Source organism: Asterias amurensis, chromosome 9 (assembly GCF_032118995.1).
Source record: "Asterias amurensis chromosome 9, ASM3211899v1".
Lineage (NCBI taxonomy): Eukaryota > Metazoa > Echinodermata > Asteroidea > Forcipulatida > Asteriidae > Asterias > Asterias amurensis.
Window position 1 is genome coordinate 7,544,622 of NC_092656.1, and position 15,039 is coordinate 7,559,660.

The window sequence follows — 15,039 nt, forward strand, 5'->3', positions numbered from 1 at the left end:
ACGTGGGTAATTATCTGCACACGTTCGTTCTGGAAAAAACAAAACGCCAAACACCGGGGTCGACCCGGGGAAGCTAATCGAACGCACCCACAGTTAAGCTTTTATGGTGGAGTGCTACAAGGTCAAGTGGTCGGGTGCCCTTGCTAGAAGAATTATGTAAAACACGCCACATAATACTAAGTGCCCTCATCTTTTCTGTGAAGTAAAATACGCATCAGGCCATTAATTGTGTGTAGGCACTTTCGAAGCCGTCAATCTGCGCAAGGTGTCCCATCCAGGGAAACTGTCCACTTGAGAATCTGCCCCCATGGGAAATGAACATGCTATGAAGGATAATGGGTCAAAAGAGGGCGCTATTAGAAGCAGCTTGTGTACACAGTTCACCGGAGCCGTTTCTCACGATGTGTTATACTATCGACCTCTCCCCATTACTCATTACAAAGAAAGGTTTTATGCTAATAATTATTTTGAGTAACACTTAAAGTGTCCACTTCCTTAAAAAAAATCAATCTTTTAGAATGATTTCGTTTGTACATTGAGAATAAATATCAACTCGGTTTTCCATTGAAGGAAAAGTGAAGGAAATGTATTGAGTAAGAGCTGTCCTTGTTGACTATTGTGGTATAAATAATGTTACAAGTGACTGACTTTTTGATCAGACGGAATGACCAAGTTGCGCATTTTGGACAAAAGAGGGCAGCATACACAGCGCACAGCCAGAGAGTTCTCAACATAGGCCCTTTTCGAATCTACGATCGGCTTCAGGTCTTGTCTGAATCCCTGAAGACATAGCACGCGTACAAGGAAAACAACCGAGGTACCTAGCTAGCCCCAGCCGAACCCGAAGCCGAAGCCGTGGATTCGAAAAGGGCCCCAGCAGCTTTGCCTGTAGTATGGTCCCCTGTTCTGTTTCACGAGTCTCGGAGTGTGGCGTCAGATGTTCATACTCTGCCCACATAACCTTGCTTCTATGGCTCATCAGGGACCTGGATTTAAGTATAGTGGTTTCGTGAAACACACGCTTTGAATAAGTCGTTTTGGGTTCTATTCTGTATGACAGCTCCAAGTTTCCGAATTGGTATCGCTGTTACGGGCAGTCCCCTACACTGTTCTGTATAACCACCGAGCAACTGACGTTTAAAACCCCGAGTGAGGTATGGTGGCACTAACTTTATAGGCACATGTTACTAATAGTTGACTGTTGTATTGGAACCCTCGGCTATGCCAGCACTGCAGTATCAACCCTTGGATTACACGACCGGGTATAAAGGCTTCGCTGCCGAACCGAAATCGCCAGTTTTATAGCAATCTTCTCATAATCTGCTACTTTGGTGTTTATCAGAAAGGAAACTATCTGGGATGCTAAAGTGTGTGACAAGTGAAACGGTGAGTGGAATTCCTATTCGATTGTGTGACTGCACCAGAACAATATATGCGGTTACGCAACAAAACGCTTTCTTGCACTTCCCCCCGATCAAGAAGCAGTTAAAACCTTACCATACATTCTAACAGGAACGGCGTACTGTGACTTTAATACCAACAATATTGTGTCTTCATGATTACTCAATGATTACTGTTTTCTTAAAATAATTACCCAGTAATAAAAAAAAAAAAAAAAAAAAAATCATTTCATTTATTATTCATGGAATAAAGAAGTATCCAATTTACCTATAAATGAAACTACACATTATGTGACTGAAAAACTGACTAAAAGCAAATAAAAAGTTGAACAAATCGCGTCGTTCAGTTTAACAAAGGGTCGTTTATAAACCGACAGGAGTAATTAGTCATATTAGAGGATTGACTAATTGGCATTCACTTGCTGCGGGGGGGGGGGGGGGGGGGTAGTCAAAGTAAAACAACAAGTGTTTCTGTAATGACAGGGTTTTTGGTGACTTGCTTCACACACTATTTTTTGTGTTGGTTCACCAGTCAGTAGTAGCGGAATCAGTGGGACTTATGCTTGGGATACCATGGACATCCAGTGGCACAATCTCCCAACACAACCAGAGTCTCGAACAGCGCCCTCTACACCTCAAAGCTACACCAGCGTGGCAATGTCAACCATGCTTTGGGTGGTCAGGATGGCTCAAAGGGACGAGGCCACCGATAACTCGCATGTTGGATCTCCAGGTACAATCGGTAAGTCAACAATTTCTAGAAGACTATACTATTTCCACTATGCACTGAATTTCTTGAACGAGCTGTTGTGGGCTACTGCTGCCACATCCGTACGGCATTATGTCCTCCGGATATTTTGCCCCCACCCCCCTCCAAAAAAAAAAAAAAATTAATTAAAACAATTAAACATTTCTGCGCTAGCACAGAACTCTCTGCTTCCGTAAGCGCCGATTCTGTGCTTACGGTAAACAGAGCCATGACATTTTGGCCCTGATGGTTTGCATCATCGTGTCGATTTTTAGCAAATTTTAAGAAAAATATCGCGAATATTTTGGGTTAAATTAAGATACAATAATAATTATGTACCTTTGTGGCTGGAGATTCTGTCCCCGTATTATAAACCATTTTACAAATACCATTGCGCAAGCGCAAATTGTCGAATGAGGTGCATGCTGGTCTAGCTAGTGATCAAACTTGATAGCTAGCTAGACCAGCATGCACCTCATTCCACGTCTATTGTGCCCGTACCGAGTATTTTGCGAAAATGTCCATGGCGAACTGTGTACAAACTTCTTTTGACAGCGCCCTCTTTGAATCACCTCCATCAGCCCATATTTATTATAACGGGGGACAAAATCTCCGGCGGACAAAATTTTCCACCAGGGGTGGATTTCACAAAGGTAGTCCTAACTTAGGACTAGTCCTAGGCAATGCTAAGAGATAGGACCAGTCCTAAGCTAGGATGAGTTACTGGTCCTAACTTAGGACCGGTCCTATCTCTTAGCATTGCTTAGGACTAGTCCTAAGTTAGGACTACCTTTGTGAAATCGACCGCAGAACACTTATCGTGGAAGATAAAGGGTTTACCCCGGTGTTTTGGGTTCACACGGCAAGCACCCTTGTTTGCATGTTTCCTCGGGCTTGCACTTGGTTTCATTACTGAAACATAACAAATAATTGTAACATAACAAGGTTTACAGTTTTTGTTGGAAAAGACTGTGCATTTAATAAGCAATTTCACACAAAATTGATAATGATGACGCATTGATAATTGTTGAAATAAAAATATTTTTACAGACTTGGTTGTGAAATGTGGTATAATATTGACAATACCATTACGATTGGTCAAACGCTTAAGGGTGATATCGTGGCCGTAAACGTTGGGTTTATAGAGCAGTAACTTAACCTTGCAGCAAGAATAATAGATGTTAAATTTGCATCGTGGATAAAGAATGTAAATTTTAGTTTTATCCTTACTAATGTGTGTATTAAAGTTATGCAAACTCAGTACTTCTCCCGAGTTAGGTGCAATGAATTGCAAAGGCCGTGGGTTCGAATCCCACCCGAGTGTAATGTTTGTTTATTTTTTTCACAGAGCTCGGGAAAGTACTGAGTTTACACTGCTTACATACATTGATGTATTAAGGATAAAACCAAAATCAATAGGAATACATAGAACTCATTTATATTTATTTTGATATATTATATATATTTGCTGTCATTTTAAAGGGAAAGACAAAACCACCATCCCTTAGTTTGTTTTGTTCTACTGTAAAACCAGGATATACATGGCTATGTTCGAATGAAAGACTTTGTCTGTGGCTATGTTAGGAACACTGAATACCCATATTCTTCAACATTATTGACTGTACAAGCCGTAGCCAGAGTCGCTTGGATTGGACGTGGCAGAGGCATGTTTCCCACTCGTTTTCTTGCTTTTTCTCACAAAAGTTATATAGCGCCCTGTTGTGTCCAGCATGGATTTACAGACCCAATTATTTCATAGGGTTTGAGCACCAACCCAATAGCGCAGTGGGCTATACAGTGATTTAATTGGATAAACGTGCAGTGACGTAAGCTTGTAATGTGATTTGATTGGTCCAAGGTGATAATTGTCAGCTGCATTTTCGGTCGTCTGCATGCGGTGTGCATAATGTTTGTACATTATTGTGATGCCATACGTTACATAGACTATTATATGAGTACCCAAATTTCAGGGTTGCATTTAATTTGAAAAACACTCAATTTAACTTTGTATACGACGCTTTAAAACAAATGACATACTGAAATCATCAGTGATGATCAATCTGGTAAGATTCGATATAAACCACACACCCAACAAATTGAAACTCTGTGGTTGTGGTTTTAAATCCCGGCCAGGACACTTGTGTCCTTGAGCAAGACACTTTACTATAATTATTGGAGACTTTTGAGACAATAGAGGGCGCCCTACTCATCAGTCTTTTTTCCATTGTTCTCAGCGACAAGAACACTAGGTGTGCACCTTACTAATTAGGCCAACAATCATGCGGCAAACTGATTGTCAATATGTGTATCGCATTTTTTAAGTTAATAACTTTTTGGGGGAGGGATCATGCAATTAGAAACATTAATTGTCAAGCGACACAAGCAACCACGATCGGACGATCGGTGGGGGGGGGGGGGGAGGTATTGCGCTTTAACTTGACACCCAGCTACATCAACGATCCTCTTCAAACAATTAGGCACTGTCACTCATTCGCTCCATTCTTCTGCCTCAACCCAACTCGTTCTCTACCTTAATCTTGCACCACCCACTAAAAGGCCATCAATCATTTTTCTCACATTCAACCAGTCTTATGGAACAAGCTACCAAGCAACATCAGAAACACTCACTCTCCCAACACATATCAAAACTCATATCAGGAAACTTCTGTTTACTTATTTTGATAGTTGTCAAAGACAAGTGTTCTCATTTTGGTGTGTTCAAACACGCATAACAAATTAAATGCTGTGTAACTTTGGACTCATCCGGGCAGCGACACTCAGGTCACCCGGTGAGGATCGCACCTTCTTGGTCAATATTGAAGCGTCTTACCTGGCAGCGCCGTTCGCCGCGTGCTCCCGATTAATATATATTCTCTTGCACCATCCTTGGTTTCAAGTAGTTCTTGCAGTCTTAACACACATCTTAAAGGCACTGGACACCATTGATAATTGTCAAACACCAGTATTCTCACTTGGTGTATACCAATTTCCAACATAATGCATAACAAACTTTGTAAATTTGGACTCAAAAATATGGTCATCGAATTTGCAAGAGAATAATGGAAGAAAAACACCCTTGATTCATATCTTTGTGGGCTTTCAAATGCAATATAAATGGCTTCAGCTGAAGTATTTTATTTTAGTGAGAAATTACCTCTTTCCTAGGAGGGAGCCGTTTTTCACAATGTTTTATACTATCAACAGCTCTTCATTGCTCATTACGAAGTAAATTTTGAGTAATTATCAATAGTGTCCGGTGCCTTTAAGGAACAAGCTACCATTCGACACCAGAAAAACTCACTTTCTCAACACAATCATTTCAGACTCACATCAACAAACTTCTGTTTACTTTTCACTCATAATATTCCTGTAAAAGTGTGGTTTTTAGGGTAAACTTTTGTTTCCTCTGTAGTATCAGTAGTGCCCATTGTAGTTTTTTCTTTGGGGATTAGAAAGTGTGCTTTATAAGTTTATATTAATACTATTATTATTTGATCAATGGAGGCTTTACAGTTTATCCTACTTATGGCTTAGGAATCTGAACGTTGCTTTATAAAAACTGGTGACAAGTCAGTTTTTTTTATTTTTTTATTTTTTTATTTTATTTATTTATTTATTTTTTATTTTATTTTTTTTTTTTTGGGGGGGATTTTTTGACCGGGGAAACTGGTCAAGTCTCCAAAACGGATGACCTGATAAAAGCTGAAAATAAAATTATAAGTTTAGTTGTCCGAAATTATATTTGATTTGTCTTTAAGAAGCTTAGGGAATTCCAAGTATTTGTTTGAGTATTATTTTGTGAACACTTTGCATAATTATAGCATTGGTTGCTATGGGACTCGGTTTATTTAGTGTGGTGCACCCCGATGAAAGGACCGGTCAGTGAGACGCCCGCTATCGTCTAAAACATATCACATTGCTTGTCTCATGTTAAACTGGTCGCCAGTATTTATCCTCGAGGTTGAAGACATGTGTTGGTTTTATATGTGTATACACATGTAAGCCGGATTTGACTGCGAATCCCAAGGGCCATGAAGGGCATGTATAATCAATGCAGGGTCCACAATGTGATTTTGGACATACTAGGCTCAAGACAGATCTCTGTGACGATGTGTGACGTCAGATGTTCAGGATAGTCTCCTTGTTGCCTGCTAGGGCAGAGATTGTTAATGATTGAGAAGCAATGGGAGACTATGGAACGCTTGGTGGCAGCAGACTCAAGTGGTTCAAATTCATTGTTCTTGGTTCCATGTGCGCATGCTCAGAACTACGTAAACAATGGAAATTTACTTGGAAAGTCTGCTGCCACCTAGCGTTGGAAAGTCTCCCATTAGGCTGCCGGAGCTGCATACTCCACAGGAGCAGTGAGTTTTCTTTTACCAATGATTATAGGCCCAATAAACAGGGGGGTTGTACAACTGCATGTAGGGTGCCTTGGATGGTCCAAATTGGCTTGAAAAGGCGCCTAGTAAATACACATTCACTAGTGAACCTGTTATTTTTTAGAGTAAAACCACGCATTTTGACCAATCTGTGTAAAAACAACATTCAACAAATTTAGATTGCAAGGTTATAATGATATCACGTTTCAATGTGTTAAATAAATAACTCATGGTTTTATGATTAAAAGTGCAACCACACAGTGAGGACTTAAACGTTCCAACGACTTTATTTTACCATCACTGATTGTGTGTTTTTGCATTTTGTGCAATATTGGTTGCAACAACATGTAGGCCTAAAGCAAAAAAAGGTATCAATAATACCAATAATCATCATAAAGTGTACCCAGCAAGAGATGAAATGGAAAGACCGTGCTCGGAAAACTTCGTGTAAAGTAGAAACAGAAATCGAGGGTGGACGAGATGAGGTTTTACTGTACATGTTATGAAAAAGAATAATTACTTTCAAGATAATCTGTATAGGTCGGTAGGACTTATAATGAATAAAACGAGCAGACCGACCAATTTAGACAAAGATGATAGGCAAAAATACGCATAATATAAAATTTCTTGTTACATCAATACCCTTTTCCATAATAAATTATTCACTATTTTTAAAGCAATAATGAATTCTTAATCGGTCACCAAAGTGAATAAGTGGTTCAGTGCTCCACCCAATGGAGTTCAGCAGTGTCTTTCAGCTATAAATAGAACGGTAGAAGTTGCACTCTTATTCCGGTACAGCTCGGACAATATGGCGCCCTCCACCGATGTACTGGTTCGTATACCTGGTCTTTGGCGATCTCCCATTCTGACCATTGGTTCGAATGAGGTTGTTCATTTCCAATGAGTACTGTGCCGATCCTGCTTTGGTCCTACTGCTGCACATTCGACTCACGTGGTTCTTCCCTGGTTTCCGTTTCAAACAGGATATCAACAGAGAGCGATAACTCCGACCACTGAAAGCGTACACGAAAGGGTTAATGGCAGAGTTGGAGTATGAGATACACAGGCAGAATATGGAGAAGTTATAGTACGACCAGTCAATCTCAGTCGCGCTGGTGGCCGTCTTGAACAGCGCCACCAAGTGTACGGCGTGGATCGGCCCCCAGCAGATGCCGAAGAGAATGACGACCAGAAGAGTCATGCGCGTTATCTTCCACCTGCGCTTCCTCTGCGTCTGCGTGGATGACGTCACGATGAGGTACTTACTCCACACCTTGCGCAGAATCCGGAGGTAGCAAAATGTCATGACGAGGAACGGAAACACGTAGAGGACGATGACGGCGTAGAAATGGTAGATTCTACTGGCCGTGATGTTCACAAAGTTCGTGCCGCAGAAATAGCCGTTGTTGGGTTCGGACACTTGTTCGTAGTAGATCGCCACCGGCACGTGAAGTAAAAACGAAGCTATCAGAAAATAAAGTGTAACAAAAGGCAGATTAGTTTCATTGGTTGAAATTGAAACTACATATAATGCCCTTGAGTATAGTTTAAGTAAGCTATTTGTAGGGCCAAAATATCCCCAGCCGTCGATTTCGCTAAACTCTTTCTAACTTAGGATTGGTCTCATGACGTAGGGTGAGTTATGTTCCGTATTTCATAGACATTAAGACGCATTGAACCAATCCTAAGTTAGGACGGGACGTAACTCATCCTAACTCGAGATTGTATTAATCCTAGCATTTAGTGAAATCGGCTGCAGTATACAAACAATGATGCCAAGTTTGATAATATTTTGGTAACACTATTTCGAATTGTACGCGTCGATTATACTGCTTATGCATTTATGGCTTTCCATCGAGTTACAACCTCAGTCTGCAGAACCTCGGGCTGTGAAATAGTAAATGAGAGTCTATATTATTATACTTACTTAGCCATATGACGATGTTAATACATGTAGTCCGGCGTATCGTCCTAGCATGAAGTGACCGCATAGGGTGAAGTATGACCATATAACGGTCTATTGTCATTGCCATGATGGTGGAACATGAGGCTTGCACTGACACCTGTTGAACAATGAAAGTTATGTTATTATTGACAGGGAAGAGTAGTGTTTTAATAGTTAACGGTCTTATGACCCGCTCTGCGAAAATGACCCTTTTGTCACAAAGTTTTAATGTGAAAACATGAAAAATATGAGAATTAGCTAGTGGGTCATTAATAAGTGTCAAATCACCTAAATATAATTTGTGTATAGATAATATAACACTTTTGGCTTGCTTTTAAGCTCCACTTAGAGTTGCCCTACTTGCCTATTTCTATGAAAAGTACATGTACATTACATACATGTACAAACGTATGTTTGTACAAATATCATGATTTTGCTTGGGGAACAACTGTAGCCTTGAAAGTGAAACACCTTCACGTGAAACACCTATTTAAATTTCATACATTATGCACACAACGTTTGTATTCATTTTATGTAAACCATTCACGCTCATAGGATTTGAGAAAAAAACACCATACTGAAAGCATAACACGGCCTGAATTTTCTCGTCTTGCGGTACTGATTAATACTGCCGCCAAACACCTCGCTAACACCCTCTCGTGTTTTTTTATTTTTTTATTATGTTTTATTCACAACCAGGGGCTTTGTTGATCAAGTAGAACAAATATATATATTTGTTTTATATTTTGTTTTGACAAATCGACATCCGGTGTCTCCACTCGCCCTTTAGACACGCCCGACGCTGTCTCGCGGTAATTTGATGCATAGAACGTGCCAGTCGGTTACATACAAAACATTCATTTTGTTTGGCTGTATTATTAATAAACATTGAATATCTTTTTCAGATCATTCGATCTGGCCGCCATTTTCACCAGGACCCAGTTTCATAGACCTTCTTAGCAAAAAAAAAAAACCAAACAAACAAACAAACAATAGAAAACTAACTAAATTAAAATTATGCTAACCAGTTAAAGGCAGTGGACACTATTGGTAATTACTCAAAATAATTATTAGCATAGAACCTTTCTTTGTGATGAGTAATTGGGAGAGGTTGATGGTCTAAAACATTGTGAGAACCGGCTCCCTCTGAAGTGCCATAGTTTTCGAGAAAGAAGTAATTTTCCACGAATTTGATTTCAAGACTTCAGATTTAGAACTTGAGGTCTCGAAATCAACCATCTAAATGCACACAACTTTATGTAAAAGGTGTGTTTTTTCTCTCATTATTGTCTCACAAGTTAGATGACCGATTGAGCTCAAATTTTCACAGGTTTTTTATTTTATGCATACAAATTATGTTGAGATACACCAACTGAGAAGGCTAATCTTTGACAATTACCAATAGTGTACACTAACCGTCCACATACCATGTCACAATAATGTTCAACTTGTGACTGGTATCCTGCCCATCATGCATATGGAAAAAGCCTAACCAAACGAGCAAACGAAATATATTACGCTTCGCTAACTGCAACCCCCGAGAATAACAGTTTGTGTTGCGAAACAAATCCTATAGACCGATCCAACGCGTACTGGTCGCGCAAGTGTTTAGCACCGTGCCATTGCTGGGGTGTACATGTGCCCAGTTTTGTGCACAAAGACACGAGGATATCATGTTTCTTTTTACTCTTTATGCAAATTAAATGTTTTCCTCAACGAGTAACACAATTTCCTTAACAGGACACCATGATAGACGAATGTTGATAACAAATATTTCACAAAATTTAAGCCGAATCATCTTGAAAAAGGTGCTTGTCTTAGGCGAGTTAGGGGTCAAAGAGGCAGAAACTGCATAAAAATGTCGCTAAAATGCATCACATTGGCAAGGTATTTTGTCAGAATTTCAGTTGTTTACTTTCTGCTTAATTTTAAAAACTTATCAAGAATGTAGTACGTTGTTATATCAAGCAGATCAAGGAAATTTCATAGATTATCAAGGAAGACATTCAATTCCCATAAAAAGTGAAAAGGAAATCGATTTTCTCATGTCTTTGTGCACAAAACTAGGCACAAAGACACCCCAGCAATGGCGCACAGCGCATGGCGGCGCCCAGCACGCGCGCCTGGATCGGTCTATATTAACTGGTGCTGATTTATGACGTCATTGCTGATGACTCATCAGTAACTTAGCGTGTCAACATTGCTGACGACACATCTGTGCCAGAATCGTAAATATAACATAAACATAACCTTCAGATAACAGACTAAATGACGGTGAACCCGTTGAATCCATCACTCTGACGTCTTGTCTTGGGAGGTTATTTTTTAATCACGTGATGCAGTCTAGGAATATAGGCCAAATTGGGAATCAACCGTACGTGTACGATATGACAACACGCAGGTGCACGAAGCCGTAGTCAATGAATGGTGTTGACTCTTTTACGATGCTCATTTTGACGATCCAAAGTTGTGACGTCAAATATAAGTTGTGTGCACAATTTCTTTGTATTATGATTTTACTTTTGGTAATGGCTAAAAATAGTGTTTAGCACAATCTTACTTGGCAAATAGCAGTGATAAAAGGCAGACAGATCGGCAAAATAGAGCATCAACTGTACGTGTACGATAACAAGAAGCCATAACCAGTTGACTCTCCAAGTTATGACGTCAAATACTGCATTGAACTGTGTGCTAAATTTCTATATAATTTCGTTTCCCGAAATGATAAATGAGCGTTGTTTGGTCTCCTCCAGTTGAAATCGCCATTCAGTGTCACTTTAAAGGTACACTATTGGTAATTGCTGAAAATAATGTTGAGAATACAATCTTACTTGGTAACAAGCAGTGACAAAAGGCAGGGTAGGTCAAATAGTGCATCAACCGTATACGACGACAACACACAGGTGCAGGAAGTCGTACGGCGTTGACTCTCTTACGATGCTCATATTATTGACGACTCCAACGGAGCTCTGAAAATGCCATCAGGCGTATCGAGATCTTGAGATAATTCATCACAGGATGATGACATCATAAACGTATAAGATGTCGACATCATGAGATAAATCATCACATGATGTCGTCATCTTACGCTTATGATGTCATAATTCCGCAGTAAATTATCTCAAAGTATCAACAACTCGGATGGCACTTACAAAGCTCCGTAGATTCCAAGTACGCCAAATGTTGTGAATAATTTATGTACTATTTGGTTTTCCTGGTAGTTCAGCAAAGGGCAGGTTGTTCCGGTTTAAATGGCAACGTGTTAGAGCATTTTTTTTTCTCCTCCATTTCAAATCGTCATTCAGTTTCACATTAACCTTTGTGAGTCCATATTATTACATATGTACTGTTAAAATGCCACAGGGTATATATATCAGCAGCAGTACAGGGAAACGTGTCTACATCACTTGCAATGTTGGTTTCATACTGTTTCCGAAGCTAATAACCTTTCCTGATGTTGTAGACACAGTTAAGCACATATTAAAGCAACAAGTCAATAAATATCTCTTTAAATGCTAATGTTTTTAAAAATAATGTGAAATCGTAAAATGTGTGTACACAACAGGTTGTTATTATAGTAGCTTCTGACGCTCAGCGAGCTTCAACAAGTATTTTCCTGCAAGATATATGAGTGACTACGTTTGGATTATGAGACCTACTCCTTTTACATAGCAACATGAAACGGTTTATTAGTTGCTGTGGCGCAATATACTGCCAAACAAGTGTTTTATAACTAGAAAGCCAGTCTAATTAGAGTCATACTGCCTAAAGGTTTATATGGACCATGTCATTTCAGCTTGGGATATATTTCACCTGTTTCTCGAGAATTAATTTAAGAAAAGTGTTTTTATGTTTAAAAGGTTTGATTGGTGTAAAGGTAACGTTATCAGATTCGTGTCTGTCTTTGTGTATGCGTAGGAGATTTGAATTTCGCGCGAATTTGGGAATACGCGACGTTGAATATGGCCACCTATAATTTGCCGAAAAATGGCAGGCAGAATAAAGAAAGAAACACTCAATTTAGTTAATGTGTACAACCACTGTCTGCTTTCTCAGCACATTAATGATGCATATGATCAATCGTTGTGCGCTACAGCTCTTTGAACATTATAACCCCTCCCCTCTCACACTGTATGCAGGACATTATAAGTATGGGCTCGTTTTAAGTGCCGACGACGGGGAACCTATAACGAAAGAAACACAGCCACTAGAACGCTATGTTGTTCCGTTCAACAAACACCTGCTTTCGTAGTACATTAATTATGCATAGCATACACACCAATCGAGTTCTCAATTCTCTTGAATGTTTCCGCCCTCCCCCCTTTCACATTGTTTTGACACTAAGGATCATCTGTTTGGACTCGTCTTAAGTGCCCACGGAACATTAAACCAGACATATAGACCAGACCAATTCCTTCTTGCAGCAGCGTTTTGAACAGTCTCACCTACATCAACACCAACCCCAACCCCCGGGGACACATGTGTAAATTAATAGTTGTGATAATTTTGAGGGATTGATTTACTGTGCAAATGATAACCACTTTTCATCAGTCGATCTGTGTAAAGCTCGCCCGTTGGCGAATTATCGGCTTTTAAAAAACACAGATCTGTAACTACCACTGAGAGAGACGCCGTTTGAAAGCAGTTTAATAAGAAGAAAAACATGTTTGGCGTCCTCACTTTCTAAAATAAAAAATGGAAGGAGGGCCTTTTTTTAGTTTTTTTTTTGTTTTAATGGCCGCTTTAAACATTTTCATAAACAACCGTCTGGCCTATAAAACAAATTCGTCTGAGATAAATATAAATATGTATCCGTTAAAAAACAAAAATCCGAACAAGTCATTAAAAGGACAAAAGAAGAAGAAGAGGCGGCCACTCAAAATAAAGCAAGCAGGGACCATAAAACATGTTTTTTTTTTTACTTGGCCTTGGGGGCATTTTTATGGTATTTTATGCTAGTCGCATAATTGCAAAATTAGTATTCAGGGGGTTGTCCCCCTCTCACTTGAAAAAAAAAATCCAGAGAAGCACCGACCGGAATGCAGGGGGTATAGATGGTATATAGGAACGTGACGCCATAGGCAGTCAATCGGCCGTGACTAGTGATAAGTGTCTCATAGGAATTCATTTTCAGAAGAGACAGACGAAATGGGTCTGCATTTGAACTTCGATTAATCACCAGAACTTGTGTCCGTATTATTAGACAGGCCCGCGGGCGAATAATATCAAAGCGATGAGATGAGAGTTAGCGAGAAAGACCCTTTTCGAAACCACGGCTTCGGCTCCGGAGTTGTTGGAAATTTCGCGTGCTTTGCGCACGTGCTCAGTCAGGACTTCAGACGAGATAACGGAGCCTGACGCCGAATCCAAAGTCAAAGCCGTGGATTCGAAAGGCCCTTTTCGAATCACGGCTTCGGCTTTGGATTCGGCTTCAGGCTCTGTCCTCTCGCCTGAAGCCCTGCGCGTGTACACAAAGCACTAGTCAAAACAACCGCGGGGTCAAGCTACAATCCCGGCCATATCTCGTTGGGCCCCCCTGCCCCCTTTCAATGTGGTTCCATTTGCCGACTGTGTTCTGAGTTACAGTCAACATTGAGCGGGGCGGGGGGGGGGCAAATGTTTTGAATGTGAATGTGAATGTGAATGGGAAGTGCACAGGGAACTGATGTATCAGGAAAGGGTGGCCCAAGCATTTTGGCCGGGATTGTCTGAGTGTTTTTTTTTTCAATTTTTTAACATGCAAAGAACGCTTTGAAAAGATAATGAAAGTCCAATCAAAGTGAATGTCTATTTAGCGGTGAGTATAGGGCGTGAAAAACAAAATGGCATTTAAAGTGATGATTGTAGCTTGAGGCGAATCCAAAACCGAAGCCGTGGATTCGAAAAGGACCGTAGATAGAAAGAGAATGGTGGAGACGGTGGACTATCTACAATACGGATTATTATAAGGCTGTATTGAGTCTAGATGTCAGACACATTACGGTCGTTCAAGCTACGTGTATAGTTGCTTCTCTTTTTTTTAATTTGATTAAACTATATTGACCGGCATGCCCACAATCGTTAGGCTAAAATACCGTAGGGATAATGTTACCTTCTTGGCAGAGGAGAATCGACGGGAGTGACCTTAATGCTGGGGTGAGAAGAAGGGAGGGGGTGCTCAATAAAGACTACTAAACAAAACAACTTTAATATTATTTGCTTAGCCAAAATAAGCAGGATACCATCCACAGGATGTGGACGTGGCATTGTATTTTTTTCTGGTAACCTTATTCTGGTAATCATAATTTTTGTGTGCTTAGCTACGTTTTTGTGCTTAAAGACAGTGGACACTATTGGTAATTGTCAAAGACTAGCCTTCACAGTTGGTGTATCTCAACATATGCATAAGATAACAAACCTGTGAAAATTTGAGCTCATTCGGTCATCGAATTTGCGAGATAATAATGAAAGAAAAACTCCCTTGTCACACGAAGTTGTGTGCGTTAAGATGGTTGATTTAGAGACCTCAAATTCTTAACTTGAGGTCTCGAAATCGAATTCGTGGAAAATTACTTCTTTCTC

The 15,039-nt window shown here is 40.0% G+C and overlaps 1 protein-coding gene across 1 annotated transcript in view; it reads right to left on the reverse strand.

Annotated features, from left to right (window-relative positions):
- Window positions 1-7,317: 7,317 nt before the first annotated feature.
- LOC139942159 (G-protein coupled receptor 54-like) overlaps window positions 7,318-15,039 on the reverse strand; it is an 80,287-nt gene continuing 72,565 nt past the window's right edge. The window contains exons 2-3 of the mRNA XM_071938894.1: window positions 8,461-8,596; window positions 7,318-7,997 (exon numbers count right to left, since the gene is read on the reverse strand). Coding sequence (XP_071794995.1) covers window positions 7,318-7,997; window positions 8,461-8,596 — 816 coding nt within the window. The remainder of the gene's footprint in view (window positions 7,998-8,460; window positions 8,597-15,039) is intronic.